At 43.0% G+C, this 14323-nt stretch overlaps 1 protein-coding gene across 1 annotated transcript in view; it reads left to right on the plus strand.

Moving 5' to 3' along the window:
- LOC138664020 (zinc finger protein 432-like) overlaps positions 1 to 14323 on the plus strand; it is a 61695-nt gene that overhangs the window by 24761 nt on the left and 22611 nt on the right. The window contains exons 7-8 of the mRNA XM_069750423.1: positions 5458 to 5548; positions 10420 to 10544. Of these exons, the coding sequence (XP_069606524.1) occupies positions 5458 to 5548; positions 10420 to 10544 (216 nt within the window). The remainder of the gene's footprint in view (positions 1 to 5457; positions 5549 to 10419; positions 10545 to 14323) is intronic.

Consider the following 14323-nt stretch of genomic DNA (forward strand, 5'->3'; position numbering starts at 1 on the left):
TAACACAGCCCACGCAGTATATAACACAGCCACGTAGTATATATCACAGCCCACATATTATATAGCACAGCCCACGTTGTATATAGCACAGCGACGTAGTATATAACACAGCCCACGCAGTATATAACACAGCCACGTAGTATATTGCACAGCCACGTAGTATATATCACAGCCCACATATTATATAGCACAGCCCACGTTGTATATAGCACAGCGACGTAGTATATAACAGCCCACGCAGTATATAACACAGCCACGTAGTATATAGCACAGCCCACGTAGTATATAGCAAAGCAACGTAGTATATAACACAGCCAATGCAGTATATAACAGCCACATAGTATATTGCACAGCCTCGTAAGATATAGCACAGCCACGTAGTATACTGTTTATCACAGCCCACGCAGTATATAACACAGCCCACATAGTGTTAGGTGTCGAGTTCCAGCCTCTGCACAGGGGGAATCTCAAACCATCTCCACTGCTGTCTCCCATTCTTCTCCAGCCTCAGTGGAGTCTGCTCAGCGGAGACGTCGGTCCCAGCATCTAGCTCAGGCTAATACTGGACGAATGGTTACTACTGCCCTTCCAGGCTCTCTTCTTGTAGCCAGCAATGTTCAGCAGCAAGCAGGTCTTTCTGGGACTAAGTCCAGATTTTCCCTTTCTGAGCATGCCCACAGGATGACCTCCCATTGGAGGTCGGGGGTCACATGCTTAGATACTGCAGCTAATCCCATTGGTCCTCTAGGAAGGTCCTAAAGGTGTTCTTCTTCTGTGGCAGACTCCCATTGGTCCTTCTCGGAAGGTCTTGTACTTGCTGCAGCTATAAAAGGTTTGCATGGCCGCACGGCCATGCGCTAGTATACAATTGTTATCGTGTGTGTGTTGATGAGTGCAATTCGTTCCTTAAAAACCCATCCCTTGTGTATGACTGTTCGCGTAAGGTGTACGGCTGCAATCTAGCGCCCGGCTGAACTCACAGCTTTAACACACGAAACAGCGTCTAACTGCTGTGACCGCCAGTGCAGCGCCGTGCGCTATTAGAGCGCTTACTTTACCCAAGTCTGGGTGGTTAGTGGCGTCCGCTAGTGTGGCACAGCATGCACTTCTGTGCGTATTAGTTACCTCTGATACCCCTATTGTGTCGATCGCAAGAGGTCTACACTAACTCTAATCCTGTGTCCTGGGATAGAGTTCTGTGGTTCCTTGCTTGCTCTCTCTATGCGGTACCGCGACCCTGTGACTTAACAGGTATCGCTTTCTTCATACAGGGTGAAGTTAACCCTTGTGTGTATCCTCATTGTTCCGCCATATAGTCCGTCATTACTTAGCAGCAGGTTCCATCTCTGCACGGTGGACCCCGGGCTGCGAACGCACCTTATTATATCTATTTAATTATTTGGTGCATTCCGCTAGCCCTAACACATAGTATATAGCACAGCTCACGTAGTAAATAACACAGCCCACGCAGTATATAATACAGCCACATAGTATATTGCACAGCCACGTAGTATATTGCACAGCCACGTAGTATATTGCACAGCCACGTAGCATATAGCACGGCCCACGTAGTATATAGCACAGCGATGTAGTATATAGCACAGCCACGTAGTATATAGCACAGCCAGCGTAGTATATAGCACAGCGACATGGTATATAACACAGCCTACACAGTATATAACACAGCCTACGCAGTATATAACACAGCCCACGTAGAATATAGCAATGTGGGCACCATATCCCTGTTAAAAAAAGAATTAAAATAAAAAATAGTTATATATTCACCTTCCGGCGGCCCCCGGATGCAGCCCAGGCGTTTAGTGATGCTCCTTGCGACGCTCTGTTCCCAGTAATGCCTTGCGGCAATAACCCGTAATGATGTACCGGTCTCGCGAGACCGCTACATCATCTGGGGTGATTGCCGCAATGCATTCTTGGGACCGGAGCATCGCGAGGAGCGGGAAAGGCTGCCGCGGATGCCGGAAGGTGAGAATATAATGATTTTTTTATTATTATTTTTAACATTATATGTTTTTACTATTGATGCTGCATAGGCAGCATCAATAGTAAAAAGTTGGTCACACTTACAGGGTTAATGGCAGCGTTAACAGACTGCGTTATGCCGCGGTGTAACGCAGTCCGTTTAACGGACTGCTAAAACGCTGTAACAACTCTGCCGGCAGCACTGCATGGCCTTCCATTTCCCACCTGCCTGTTACATCAACTCACTCACCCAGTGCCATGCTGTGAGATCTGTCTGCTGCCGGTTCCATGCCATGTGCTCCATGGCCACTTACTCTGTGTACACTTCCTGGCTGTGTGCATAATGGGGTTGCGCCAGCAACTCCAGATTCTTATTGAGACTGTGTGCGCCTCCCTAAGGTGTCTCTGGCCAATTGCCTAGAGGCCTCTGATGCTTAAGGCATCCTCATCCATTGCTCTTGACATTGCCTTCTGCGGTTCTGGATCTTGGCATTGCCTTCTGCGGTTCTGACTCTTGGCATTGCTTCCTGCAGTTCTAGTTCTTGGCTCCGCCTCCAGCGTCTCTGCTCTTGGCTCCGCCTCCAGCGCCTGCGCTCTTGGCTCCGCCTCCAGCGTCTCCGCTCTTGGCTCCGCCTCCAGTGTCTCCGCTCTTGGCTCCGCCTCCAGTGTCTCAGCTCTTGGCTCCGCCTCCAGCGTCTCAGCTCTTGGCTCCGCCTCCAGCTTCTCCGCTTTTGGCTCCGCTTCCAGCGTCTCCGCTCTTGGCTCCGCTTCCAGCATCTCTGCTCTTGGCTCTGCCTTCTCCTTTTCTGCTCTTAGCTCTGCCTTCTCCTTCTCTGCTCTTACTCCGCCTCCTGTGGTTCTGCTTTGCATCTGCTCTTGCTCTACCTCTGTTGAGCAACTTGCCTTACAGGTCTCTACCTGTTTCTTTATACCCTCCAGTCTGAACAGGTTCTTACCTGTTTCCATACACCCGCCTGTATACCAGTTCCTACCAGAGTATCAGCCCTGCCTGCCAGAGAGTCAGCCGTGCCAGCCTGCCAGTGTCTCTGTTGTACCCGGCCGTCTGCCTGTGTCCCAGCCGTGCCCGCCTGCCAGAGTGCCAGCCGCCCCGCTTGCCTGTCTATGGTCCGTTCCCCTGGTGGGATCAGCATTCACAGTCAGACTCCACCCTGGAGTAGTACCTGGTAGCTTCCTATTGCACAAGTCTGACCTCACCATCGGAGGCTCCAGCAAACACCTAGGAAGCTATTTAGTTACGCCCCTTCCAGGGAAGTCTGGTCTGTGGTCCAGTGCGGCCACACCCCCGCACGCCCGCGCAAAACCAGTCTGGGCACGAGCGTGACAAACGCTATGTGGGCGCTGACTGGAGGGGAGTATGGAGGGGGCACTGATTGGAGGGGAGTAGGGAGAGGCCAATTCGCGGCCGGACTGTGCCTGGCGCTGATTGGTTGCGCCCAGCCGGCCGCGACCAATCAGCAATGCGGGATTTCCGTCGCAGAGAAACAGACAGGCAAACAGACGGAAATGGACCTTAGACGATTATATATATCCACAATAAAAAAAGGAGAGGAAAAAAAAAGGTGACGGCACCACTTAGCAGCAAAGTCTGATAATCACATATGTGGCACACATTCTTCAACTATACCATAGGATACTGGGTGCTTATCCAAGAAAAAACTTCATAAAACGATTATATATACAGTTAGGTCCATATATATTTGGACAGAGACAACATTTTTCTAATTTTGGTTATAGACATTACCACAATGAATTTTAAACAAAACAATTCAGATGCAGTTGAAGATCAGACTTTCAGCTTTCATTTGAGGGTATCCACATTAAAATTGGATGAAGGGTTTAGGAGTTTCAGCTCCTTAACATGTGCCACCCTGTTTTTAAAGGGACCAAAAGTAATTGGACAATTGACTCCAAGGCTATTTCATGTACAGGTGTGGGCAATCCCTTCACTATGTCATTCTCAATTAAGCAGATAAAAGGCCTGGAGTTGATTTGAGGTGTGGTGCTTGCATTTGGAAGGTTTTGCTGTGAAGTAAACACGCGGTCAAAGGAGCTCTCCATGCAGGTGAAACAAGCCATCCTTTACACTGTGAAAACAGAAAAAACCCATCCGAGAAACTGCTACAATATTAGGAGTGGCAAAATCTACAGTTTGGTACATCTTGAGAAAGAAAGAAAGCACTGGTGAACTCATCAATGCAAAAAGACCTGGGCGCCCACGGAAGACAACAGTGGTGGATGATCGCAGAATTATCTCCATGGTGAAGAGAAACCCCTTCACAACAAGCAACCAAGTGAACAACAATCTCCAGGAGGTCGGCGTATCAATATCCAAATCTACCATAAAGAGAAGACTGCATGAAAGTAAATACAGACGGTTCACTGCACGGTGCAAGCCACTCTAAAACATCAAGAATAAAATGGCTAGACTGGACTTTGCTAAAAAGCATCTAAAAAAGCCAGGACAGTTCTGGAAGAACATTCTTTGGACAGATGAAGCCAAGATCAACCTCTACCAGAATGATGGAAAGAGAAAAGCATGGCAAAGGCGTGGTACAGCTCATGATCCAAAGCATACCACATCATCTGTGAAACACGGCAGAGGCAGTGTGATGGCTTGGGCATGCATAGCTGCCAGTGGCACTGGGTCACTAGTATTTATTGATGATGTGACACAGGACAGAAGCAGCCGAATGAATTCTGAGGTATTCAGAGCCATACTGTGTACTCAGATCCAGCCAAATGCAGCCAAACTGATTGGTCGCCGTTTCATACTACAGATGGACAATGACCCAAAACATAAAGCCAAAGCAATCCAGGAGTTTACTAAAGCAAAGAAGTGGAATATTTTTGAATGGCCAAGTAAGTCATCTGATCTCAACCCAGTTGAGCATGCATTTCACTTGTTAAAGACTAAACTTCAGACAGAAAGGCCCACAAACAAACAGCAACTGAAAACCAACGTAATGAAGGCCTGGCAGAGCATCAAAAAGGAGGAAACACAGCGTCTGGTGATGTCCATGAGTTCAAGACTTCTGGCAGTCATTGCCAACAAAGGGTATTCAACCAAGTACTAAAAATGAATATTTTTTTTTAAATTATTGAATCTGTCCAATTACTTTTGGTCCCTTTTAAAACAGGGTGGCACATGTTAAGGAGCTGAAATTCCTAAACCCTTCATCCAATTTTAATGCGGATACCCTCAAATGAAAGCTGAAAGTCTGAACTTCAACTGCACCAGAATTGTTTTGTTTAAAATTCATTGTGGTAATGTCTATAACCAAAATTAGAAAAATGTTGTCTCTGTCCAAATATATATGGACCTAACTGTATATACGATACTTGTGTAATTCTGATTTATACTTGTGTAATGAGAGCGGTGGAGATGGCAGGATTAGAGCTGATCATAGATGTGACTTCTCCATCTGTCTGTGACTTTTACAATATTTGTTCCAGGGTGAAAATCTGACCCATATTAATGCTACAGAGACATATGTGAGGGGTGATGACTGGTTTAAAGTGGAGATTATTACAGATGATGACTCGGGTGAGTAGTAACCACTAATTGTAGAGAAGTCCTGGTTTTAATTCCACATAGAAGCCAATTTGTCACGATAGAATGTCTGAATCCCAGCAATCTAATTCTGAAATTGGAGAGTGATTTTATCTGCTAAAGCCATTTCTTCAGGTGAATGTACATGAATAACCTTAAAACTAAGAATAAGGATAAAGTGTGTCCAAGCTTTCTGCCTTTCTACTGGTACAAACAATTTGTAGACTTGCCATCAGACAATATCATTTGTGACTTAGTATTACAGACAGGGGTACAAGCAGTTACCCATCTTCCCTAGCGGATATACCTTATAATGTTGGTAAATTTACTGTACAGTTTGAAATATATAAAGCGCTAGGGGTTCAAGTTAAATCAGTGGAATTCTTTGTTTTCTCAAAATTGACCTCATTTTAAATTTAAAGGGGCTGTCCGGTCTTAAGCTACAAGTCTGCAGTCACTCTGTAACTGCAGACTTGTGAGTCCTCACATCGCAGACACTACACACTGTGAGTGTTCTCTGATGCTGTCTTCAGGAGCTGGCAGTCATGTGACCACAAGTATGCGTTATGCATACTCCCAGCCACATTCCAACTAGACTGTTTCCGGCCTCGCTCAAAACACTTGCATTGAGCGTGGCTGAGCCAATCTAGTTGGAATGTGGCCTAGAGTAGGCATATCGCATAGAGCATCCTCACAGCGTACAGATTCATAGTATAAGAGTTTGTTCGCTTTCCTCTTCAGCACAGATTCAGTTTGGAACATTCTTCCCAAGATAGTAACAATCCCACTTCCATTTCTCTTGGTAGTAAATTCACAGTTGTCATTATCCGTTCCGGAGTTTAGTCCTGACTGCTCTTTCTCTGGGTGGATCATGTCAAGGGTTAACTTTGCTCTGCCTAATTCTGGGCTCAGGTTTGCTATTTAGCTCCCAAGTATCCTGAGGGTGGTGTCAGCTATAGCTCTGTCTTTGGCATGTGAACCTGACTCTTGAAGCCCTTGATTTGTCCTACTGCGAACCCTGACTTGTCCTGTGTCTATTATCTCCCTGCCTGCCCTTTCCCAGCGTCTCTTTGTTTGTCTGTAGATTTGCTTGACTCTCTTGTTCTGACCTCCTGGCTTGGCTTTTGACTCCACTTCAGTTTTGTCCCTATTGTACCGTAATTTGCCCGTCCTGGTTTACTGATCCCTTGCTACGTCCTGACTATCCATTCTGTCTTAATCCTTTTGTACTGTTGTGCTATCTTGTGCTCTGACTTGGCCTTCCTGACTTCGCCACTAGGTGGCGTCTGTTCAGCTGCTCAGTGTGTGCAGTCTCTTCCCTATCAAGCTCCCCCTGGTGTAGGTTGCGCTGTACTGCACCGCAGCCGCGTGACAACAGTATTAACCCATTACTTGCCAAATCAAAATTTTTACAAGTACGGATTTCTCAGAAAAGGGCATCCCAATATTCAATTAAAAATGACAATGACATGATTTCCTATTTTGAAAACATTCATTTTACAAACACAACACAAAAAATTGGACCTAATTATAAAAATTATAAAATCTTAGTTGCTAGAAGCTAAAGATTAGGCATCCCAAAAAAAAGACATTGGTAGATAATGGGTTAAAGGTTCCCATATACATTAGATAGCTTTCGGCCAAATGACCATTCAGCTGACAACTATCTCTCCTGACTTCTCCATACACAGGAAAACATAGCTTGGCCAACTAGTCCTTTGTTCTCTATGATAGGGCTGCTAAACTCCTTTGGTAGCGGTGTTTATTCCTCGAAAATAAAATGATCAGCAATTAGAAAATCTAATGATTCAGCAGAAACACTCACTACTATCATAAGACATGCAGATAAATGTGTTGCCACCTTTTGTGGTCAAAAGAAAAGGGAAAGCAAGCAATTAGTCACTGGATTTAATTGCCTAACTCCCAACCATCCTGGGAGGTCAGGGCAATATTGCAATTTTCACTCACTGTGCAAAGTCTCTTTCCTACCATTTCCACTGCTCCATAGTCCCTCTTCCACCCCTGATTTTAGCAGGCGGTGCCAGCATGTCGGCTCTTTACACACAGTCAATTAAATAAGTAATTCTTTTCTTTTCTTGAGATCTGGTCTACCTTTGATTCAAACACCCAAACCGTATCATTGCAGTAAGCAGCAAAAACTACAAGCCACAGCCTGCTGTCATGGCTTGGTTTGGGGATTCGATCTGGTGACCTGTTGTTGCGTGGTCCGTTCCTCTCTTGAGTGATTTCCCTTTGTTCCCTGTCCAAATACTGATGGTTTCTATTGTCTTTCTTTTCCCTCCTTGGCTTGCTCCTTTCCAGGTGTTTCTCATTTTCTCATTTTGGTTTGCCCTATCATATTCTGGGTGGGGTTTTATATATTCACCCTTCACTTTACTTCCTTGCTGGCTAAACCTCTTGGTGGATGTGTGTTCATAAGTTCCGGCTCTTCAGCTAAGGGGTTTACCTTGTTTGGTAAATTCCAGTTGTTTTCCTGCAGTGAGTCTGTTTGCTTTCCTTCCCAGCACCATTTAGTTTTACTACTGTTAGGTTTCTGGGATGTTACTTGTTCCTTTTTATTTTGTTTTCCCTCCGAACCCAATGTGAAGATGTTTTAGTTTCTCACCCTGGGTTTTCGTATTTTACTTCAAACTTTCCTCTTCCCTTGTTTGCAGTGTGTTGTGGCCTCCCGTCTGATTCCTCAGGAGGTACTCGAAACCCCTCGACTACCTTTAAGAGAGTTAGTCTGAGGTGATGTTTTTACCTGTGTGTCTAGGGTTTTATTAGTCTTTATAGGGACCAGTGGGGTGTAGATGCGGCGTCTTCCTGTGGTTGAGCCAGCCTTTTACAGTTACCCACGTGTGAGTGTGTGCACAATTATAACATCTGCACTGTCAAGTATTGGAGAATTGTCTGTACTTGAATATGCATTGTACTGTTCTAAATTACAGGCAAGTTGTACTGGTAAATAGAGGTACAACTGTATACAGTAGTGCATTTCTATAGGCCTGTGTTTTAGGGTAAAATAAGTCAATTTTTTTTAACTATAAAATGACTAAAAGATAATGAAAAGCAATTACAATAACAACATTTAATGCACTTTTTAAAAAAAATATGTACCGTATATGTGGTGTCCCTGTAATTGTAGCAAAACATTCGTACAATACAGTAAACAGATTTACGGTGATCGATAGTATAAATGCTGCATTTTTTTTATGCTTTGTTTTTTGCTAAAAAATTCTGCTGCATATAACTGTCTAAGCAAATCAGATGTTATTTCATGTAAACTCCGCCTGTTGTGTGTCTAAGGTCATTATCATTTTTAGGCCATGTTCAGTATTTGGTCAGTATTTTACATCAATATTTGAAAGCCAAAACAGGAGTAGAACAATCAGAGGAAAAGTATAATAGAAACACGTCACTACTTCTGTATTTATTATCCACTCCTGGTTTTGGCTTACAAATACTGATGTAAAATACTGACCAAATACTGATAGTGTGAGGAAATGTAAAACACATACGCACAAAAAAAACCCTCTTGTTTTTCACCTGATCATTCATTAAAATTGAATGATACTGCATATTCTTTGTTTTTTTATTTTTTTATTTATTCAAACATAAAAAGGATGGTCCAAAACCAAGATGGATTTTAATCCCAAATGTTTATCTATTTAATGTTATTATCTAATCTGTTTTCTAATACACATTAAAAACTTCCTATTGTTCCCTCACTATGCTATTTGAAGGGATACTGTCTCCGTTTTTTGACCCTATGAACAAATGGCCCCAACTTTAAAGGGGTTGTGCCACCATAGAATATATAGGTAATGCTGTAGAAAGCACATAAAGAAACGCTTTTGTAAATTAAACCGATTATAAATTATGTATATTTCAAAACATATGTACCTTTGAAGGTCAGTATGGTGCCTCCTAGTGATAGCATTACTGGTACCTATGTCCGTCCATCTAGTTCTCTCAAGAGGCCAAACATGCGCAGTTCCCTCTCCCTTTCAACTGGCCATGCACGTTGGATTCATTCGCACATCTGATCTTTCATTCTCTCCTCTCCATCCGGCTCTCTCCTTAAAATGCGTATTGACAGTGCACTCTCTTGCCGGCTCATCACTTTTCACGAGAGCTGGCAAGAGAGTGCATTGTGCACCGAGAAGACTAGTGCACAGTGATAAGATCCTACTGAGCAACTGTCAAAATTGACAACCATTGCATGCTCAGTAGAGCAGGAATTAAAACATCCCCTGAAACAGACATCACTGATGACGCTTGGTTTCAGAGTGTGGGCAGAGGCTATGGCAGTGACCGCAGCCTCTGTCCCGGATGACGACTTGTGTATCCCAGCATGTACTGGCATTCTTAAATGAAGCATCATCACATAGTAAGCAGTAAAAAGTGAAGCAGTTATACTAGAGAGGGGATGATAGGGATTTTTTTAATTAATGTATATTAGAAAACAGATTTGATTATGATATTAGATAGAGATTTAGGATTAAAAGAAATTTTAATTTCAGACCGCTGTTTTAAAAGAATGAGGGAAGATTCCCTAGAATTATTAGGGAGTATTGGATATAAGGTAAATATCAGGTGGGAGGGTTAAGCACCAGCTCTGACACAGTAAAGGTAAGAAAATTCCATTGTAATGACTCCTTCGTCAATCATTCGACCTGCTGCTCCACTTTGTAACAGGGAGAAAAGTGCTATGTTGAGGATAAGAATTCCTTGTTCTGCTGTTCAACCCGGGTCCCAATGGTTGGACTTCCACTGATCAGTAAGTTTTCTCCTATCCTTTAGATAGGTGATTCATTGTTTTAACTCGACATCCCCTTTAATACAGGTTATATTTTTGGCAGATGACTGTTCCGGGAGATTACAAGGACATCAGATGTTTTCAGACTTCAAAGCAAGAGATGGCCGCAAAACACAACATACTTATGGAGAGCAAAGCAAAGATCTATCATCTGAACATTTTAAACAGGTCCTATCAAAGGCTGTTAAGCAAAGTAAAAATCACCAAAGGGGCGATGAAGCACAAACCACCCATCTTGTAAAGAAACCATATTCATGTTAAAAATGCAGAAAATGTTTTAGACAGAATTCAGATCTTTTTAAACATCAGGGAACTCACACAGGAAAGAACCCATATTCATGCCCAGAATGTGAGAAATGTTTCATAACAAATTATCTATTATTAGACATCATAGAATTCACACTGAGAAAAAAGAATTGTCATTTTCAGAAGGTGGAAAATGTGTTAGATACAAATACAAACTCTTTACACATCAAAATAATTCACAAAAGTGAAAAGCCTTTTTGTCATGTTTATAAGGTGGAAAATGTTTTAACCTTAAATCCTCACATTATGCATCAGACAAATTGCTCAGGGAAACAAACCATTTACCTGATCAGAGAAGTCACACAAGGAAGAAGCCATATTCATGTTTAGAATGTGGGAAACCTTTCAACAATTAGATTACAAATTCATAAATTTTCATTTTCACAATGTACAAATAGTTTTAAACTGAAATTACCATATCTACTCAAGTATAGGTTGACCCGAGTATAAGCCGAGGCACCGAATTTTACCACGAAAACTGAGTAAACTTATTGACTCGAGTATAAGCCGAGTATGCATTGTCCCCTCATCCCTATCCTGGTATGCATGGCTCCCCCGTCTATGTCCTTGTATGCATGGCTCCTTATCCCCTATCTTTATATGCATCACTCCTTATCCCCTATCTTTGTATGCATGGTTCCTATGAAAACAAAAACCCATATCCTACTTAGCTTCCTGCGTGCCCTTGCTGCATCTCGTTCCGGCGCCAGCAGCTCTTCCTGCCGAGCGATCATGTTGCCTCGCTTATTAAGGTAATGAATATTCATGCCTCTCCACTTCCATAGGCGTGGGAGTGTAGAGTCGTGAATATTCATTACCTTAATGAGCAGGGCCATGTGATCGCTCGGCCAGAAGAGCTGCAGCAAGGGTGCGCAGGAAGGTAAGTAGGATGTGTGCTGGAACGCGGCGGCTGTGGCAGTAACTGTGCACGCTATAAGAAAAATGAATATTCACTGCTAGTGCAGTGAATATTCATTTCTCTATAGCAGCAGGCACAGATTAGCCGCCGGCTTCTTCCTCCTGTCACCGGCGCTCCCCCTCCCCCGCCGTCTTTCTGGGACAATGACTCATGTATAAGCCGAGGAGGGTGTTTTTACCACAAAAAATGTGATGAAAATCTCGGCTTACACACGAGTATATACGTTAGATGTTAGACATCAGAGAAGTCACACAGGTTGAAACCATTTTTATGTTCAGAATTTGGGAAATGTTTCAGTTTTATGGCAAATTTTGTTGCACATCAAAGAATTTTTATAGGGTCGAGTTACTTTTAACTGCAGAATATAGGAAATAAAGCATTAACTGAAATTTTGCACAGCAGAGAATTCAAACAAATAAGTCATTTTCAGATTATGGGAATCATTTTAGTACTAAATTCTATTTTTCTATCAGAGACCTCATACAGGGGAGAAGCCAGATTCATGTTCAGAATGTGGAAAATGCTTTACAAAGAAGTGAATCAAGGAATTCACACGGGGAAGAAGCCATTTTTTTGCTAAGGATGTGTGAAATATTTTACTCAGAAAACAAATCTTGTCAATCAGAAAAAAAAGATGTGAAAAAAACGAATTCTTTTGTTTGCACCGCAGGCCTCTAAAATGGACAAGTTGAATGTTTATACAATTTAGGTAGTCTAAAAAGAGGATACTGCAGTATGCTGTTTTTGCATTATAGAGTACAAAACATGTTCAAGTGCCTCCTAGAGGAAGTCACAATGTACTACTAATATTTTCCAGGCAACTTGAGGCTTTTTAAAAATGCAATTTGTGTGAACTTATTCATGACAAATCAACATTTTTAGTTTAAGTGGGTATCCCCTTCTCCAAGATCCTATCCCAATATGTAGTAGGTGTAGTAATATTAATAATGTTAGTAAATACCTCCAATTTGAAATGCCGTATAGTTCTTCTGATTCGCTATGTCGCTTTCCTCATTTAGGGCATTTCAGGAGCTTAGGTATCCATGGTTACGGCCACTGTTACAATGACAGTTAATTCGCTGGTAATGGTAGTAAACATGGATATACAAGCTATTGCAATGCCCTAAATTGGGTACCAAACAAAAAGAATATAGCAGTCTCGATGGAGCGCTGATGACAGAGGCCACCGGAGCACAGATTTAGGAGTTTAAAAACTTTAATCACAACGCGTTTCAACAGCCAATCGCTGTCTTCTTCAGGTAGCAATAGATAAAAAGGTTAAAAGTAAGTATTTAACCCCTTTCTGACATATGACGTACTATCCCGTCGAGGTGGGGTGGGCTCGTATGACCACCGACGGGATAGTACGTCAAGGCGATCGGCCGCGCTCACGGGGGGAGCGCGGCCGGGTGTCAGCTGCCTATCGCAGCTGACATCCGGCGCTATGTGCCAGGAGCGCTTACGGACCGCTCTCGGCACCTTAACCCCCGGCACACCGCGATCAAACATGATCGCGGTGTACCGGCGGTACAGGGAAGCATCGCGCAGGGAGGGGGCTCCCTGCGTGCTTCCCTGAGACCCCTGGAGCCCCCCGAGGGTCTCTTACCTCTTTCCTCGCTGCAGGCCCTGGATCCAAAATGGCCGCGGCATCCGGGTCCTGCAGTGAGGGAGGTGGCTTCACAGCGCCTGCTCAGAGCAGGCACTGTGAAGCCTGGAGCTGTGCATGTCAGATCGCTGATCTGACACAGTGCACAGCAAACTGTCAGATCAGCAATCTTACACTATAACATGATGCCCCCACATAAAAGTACGGTACACATATTTAGTATCGCCACGTCCGTAACGACCCTACCTATAAAACTGTCCCACTAGTTAACCCCTTCAGTGAACGCAGTAAAAAAAAAAAAAAAGAGGCAAAAAACAACGCTTTATTATCATACCGCCAAACAAAAAGTGGAATAACACGTGATCAAAAAGACAGATATAAATAACCATGGTACCGCTGAAAACGTCATCTTGTCCCGCAAAAAACGAGCCGCCATTCAGCATCATCAGCAAAAAAATAAAAAAGTTATAGTCCTCAGAATAAAGCGATGCAAAAATAATTATTTTTTCTATAAAATAGTTTTTATCGTATAAAAGCACCAAAACATAAAAAAATGATATAAATGAGGTATCGCTGTAATCGTACTGACCCGAAGAATAAAACTGCTTTATCCATTTTACCAAACGCGGAACAGTATAAACGCCTCCCCCAAAAGAAATTCATGAATAGCTGGTTTTTGGTCATTCTGCCTCACAAAAATCGGAATAAAAAGCGATCAAAAATTGTCACATGCCCGAAAATGTTACCAATAAAAACATCAACTCGTCCCACAAAAAACAAGACCTCACATGACTCTGTGGACCAAAATATGGAAAAATTATAGCTCTCAAAATGTGGTAACGCAAAAAATATTTTTTGCAATAAAAAGCGTCTTTCAGTGTGTGATGGCTGCCAATCATAAAAATCCGCTAAAAAACACGCTATAAAAGGAAATCAAACCCCCCTTCATCACCCCCCTAGTTAAGGAAAAATTAAAAAAAAATTAAAAAATGTATTTATTTCCATTTTCCCATTAGGGTTAGGGCTAGGGTTAGGGTTGGGGTTAGGGTTGGGGCTAAGGTTAAGGGTACAGTTAGGGTTGGGGCTAAAGTTAGGGTTGGGGCTAAAGTTAGGGTT

The sequence above is a fragment of the Ranitomeya imitator genome, chromosome 2 (genome assembly GCF_032444005.1).
Source record: "Ranitomeya imitator isolate aRanImi1 chromosome 2, aRanImi1.pri, whole genome shotgun sequence".
NCBI lineage: Eukaryota > Metazoa > Chordata > Amphibia > Anura > Dendrobatidae > Ranitomeya > Ranitomeya imitator.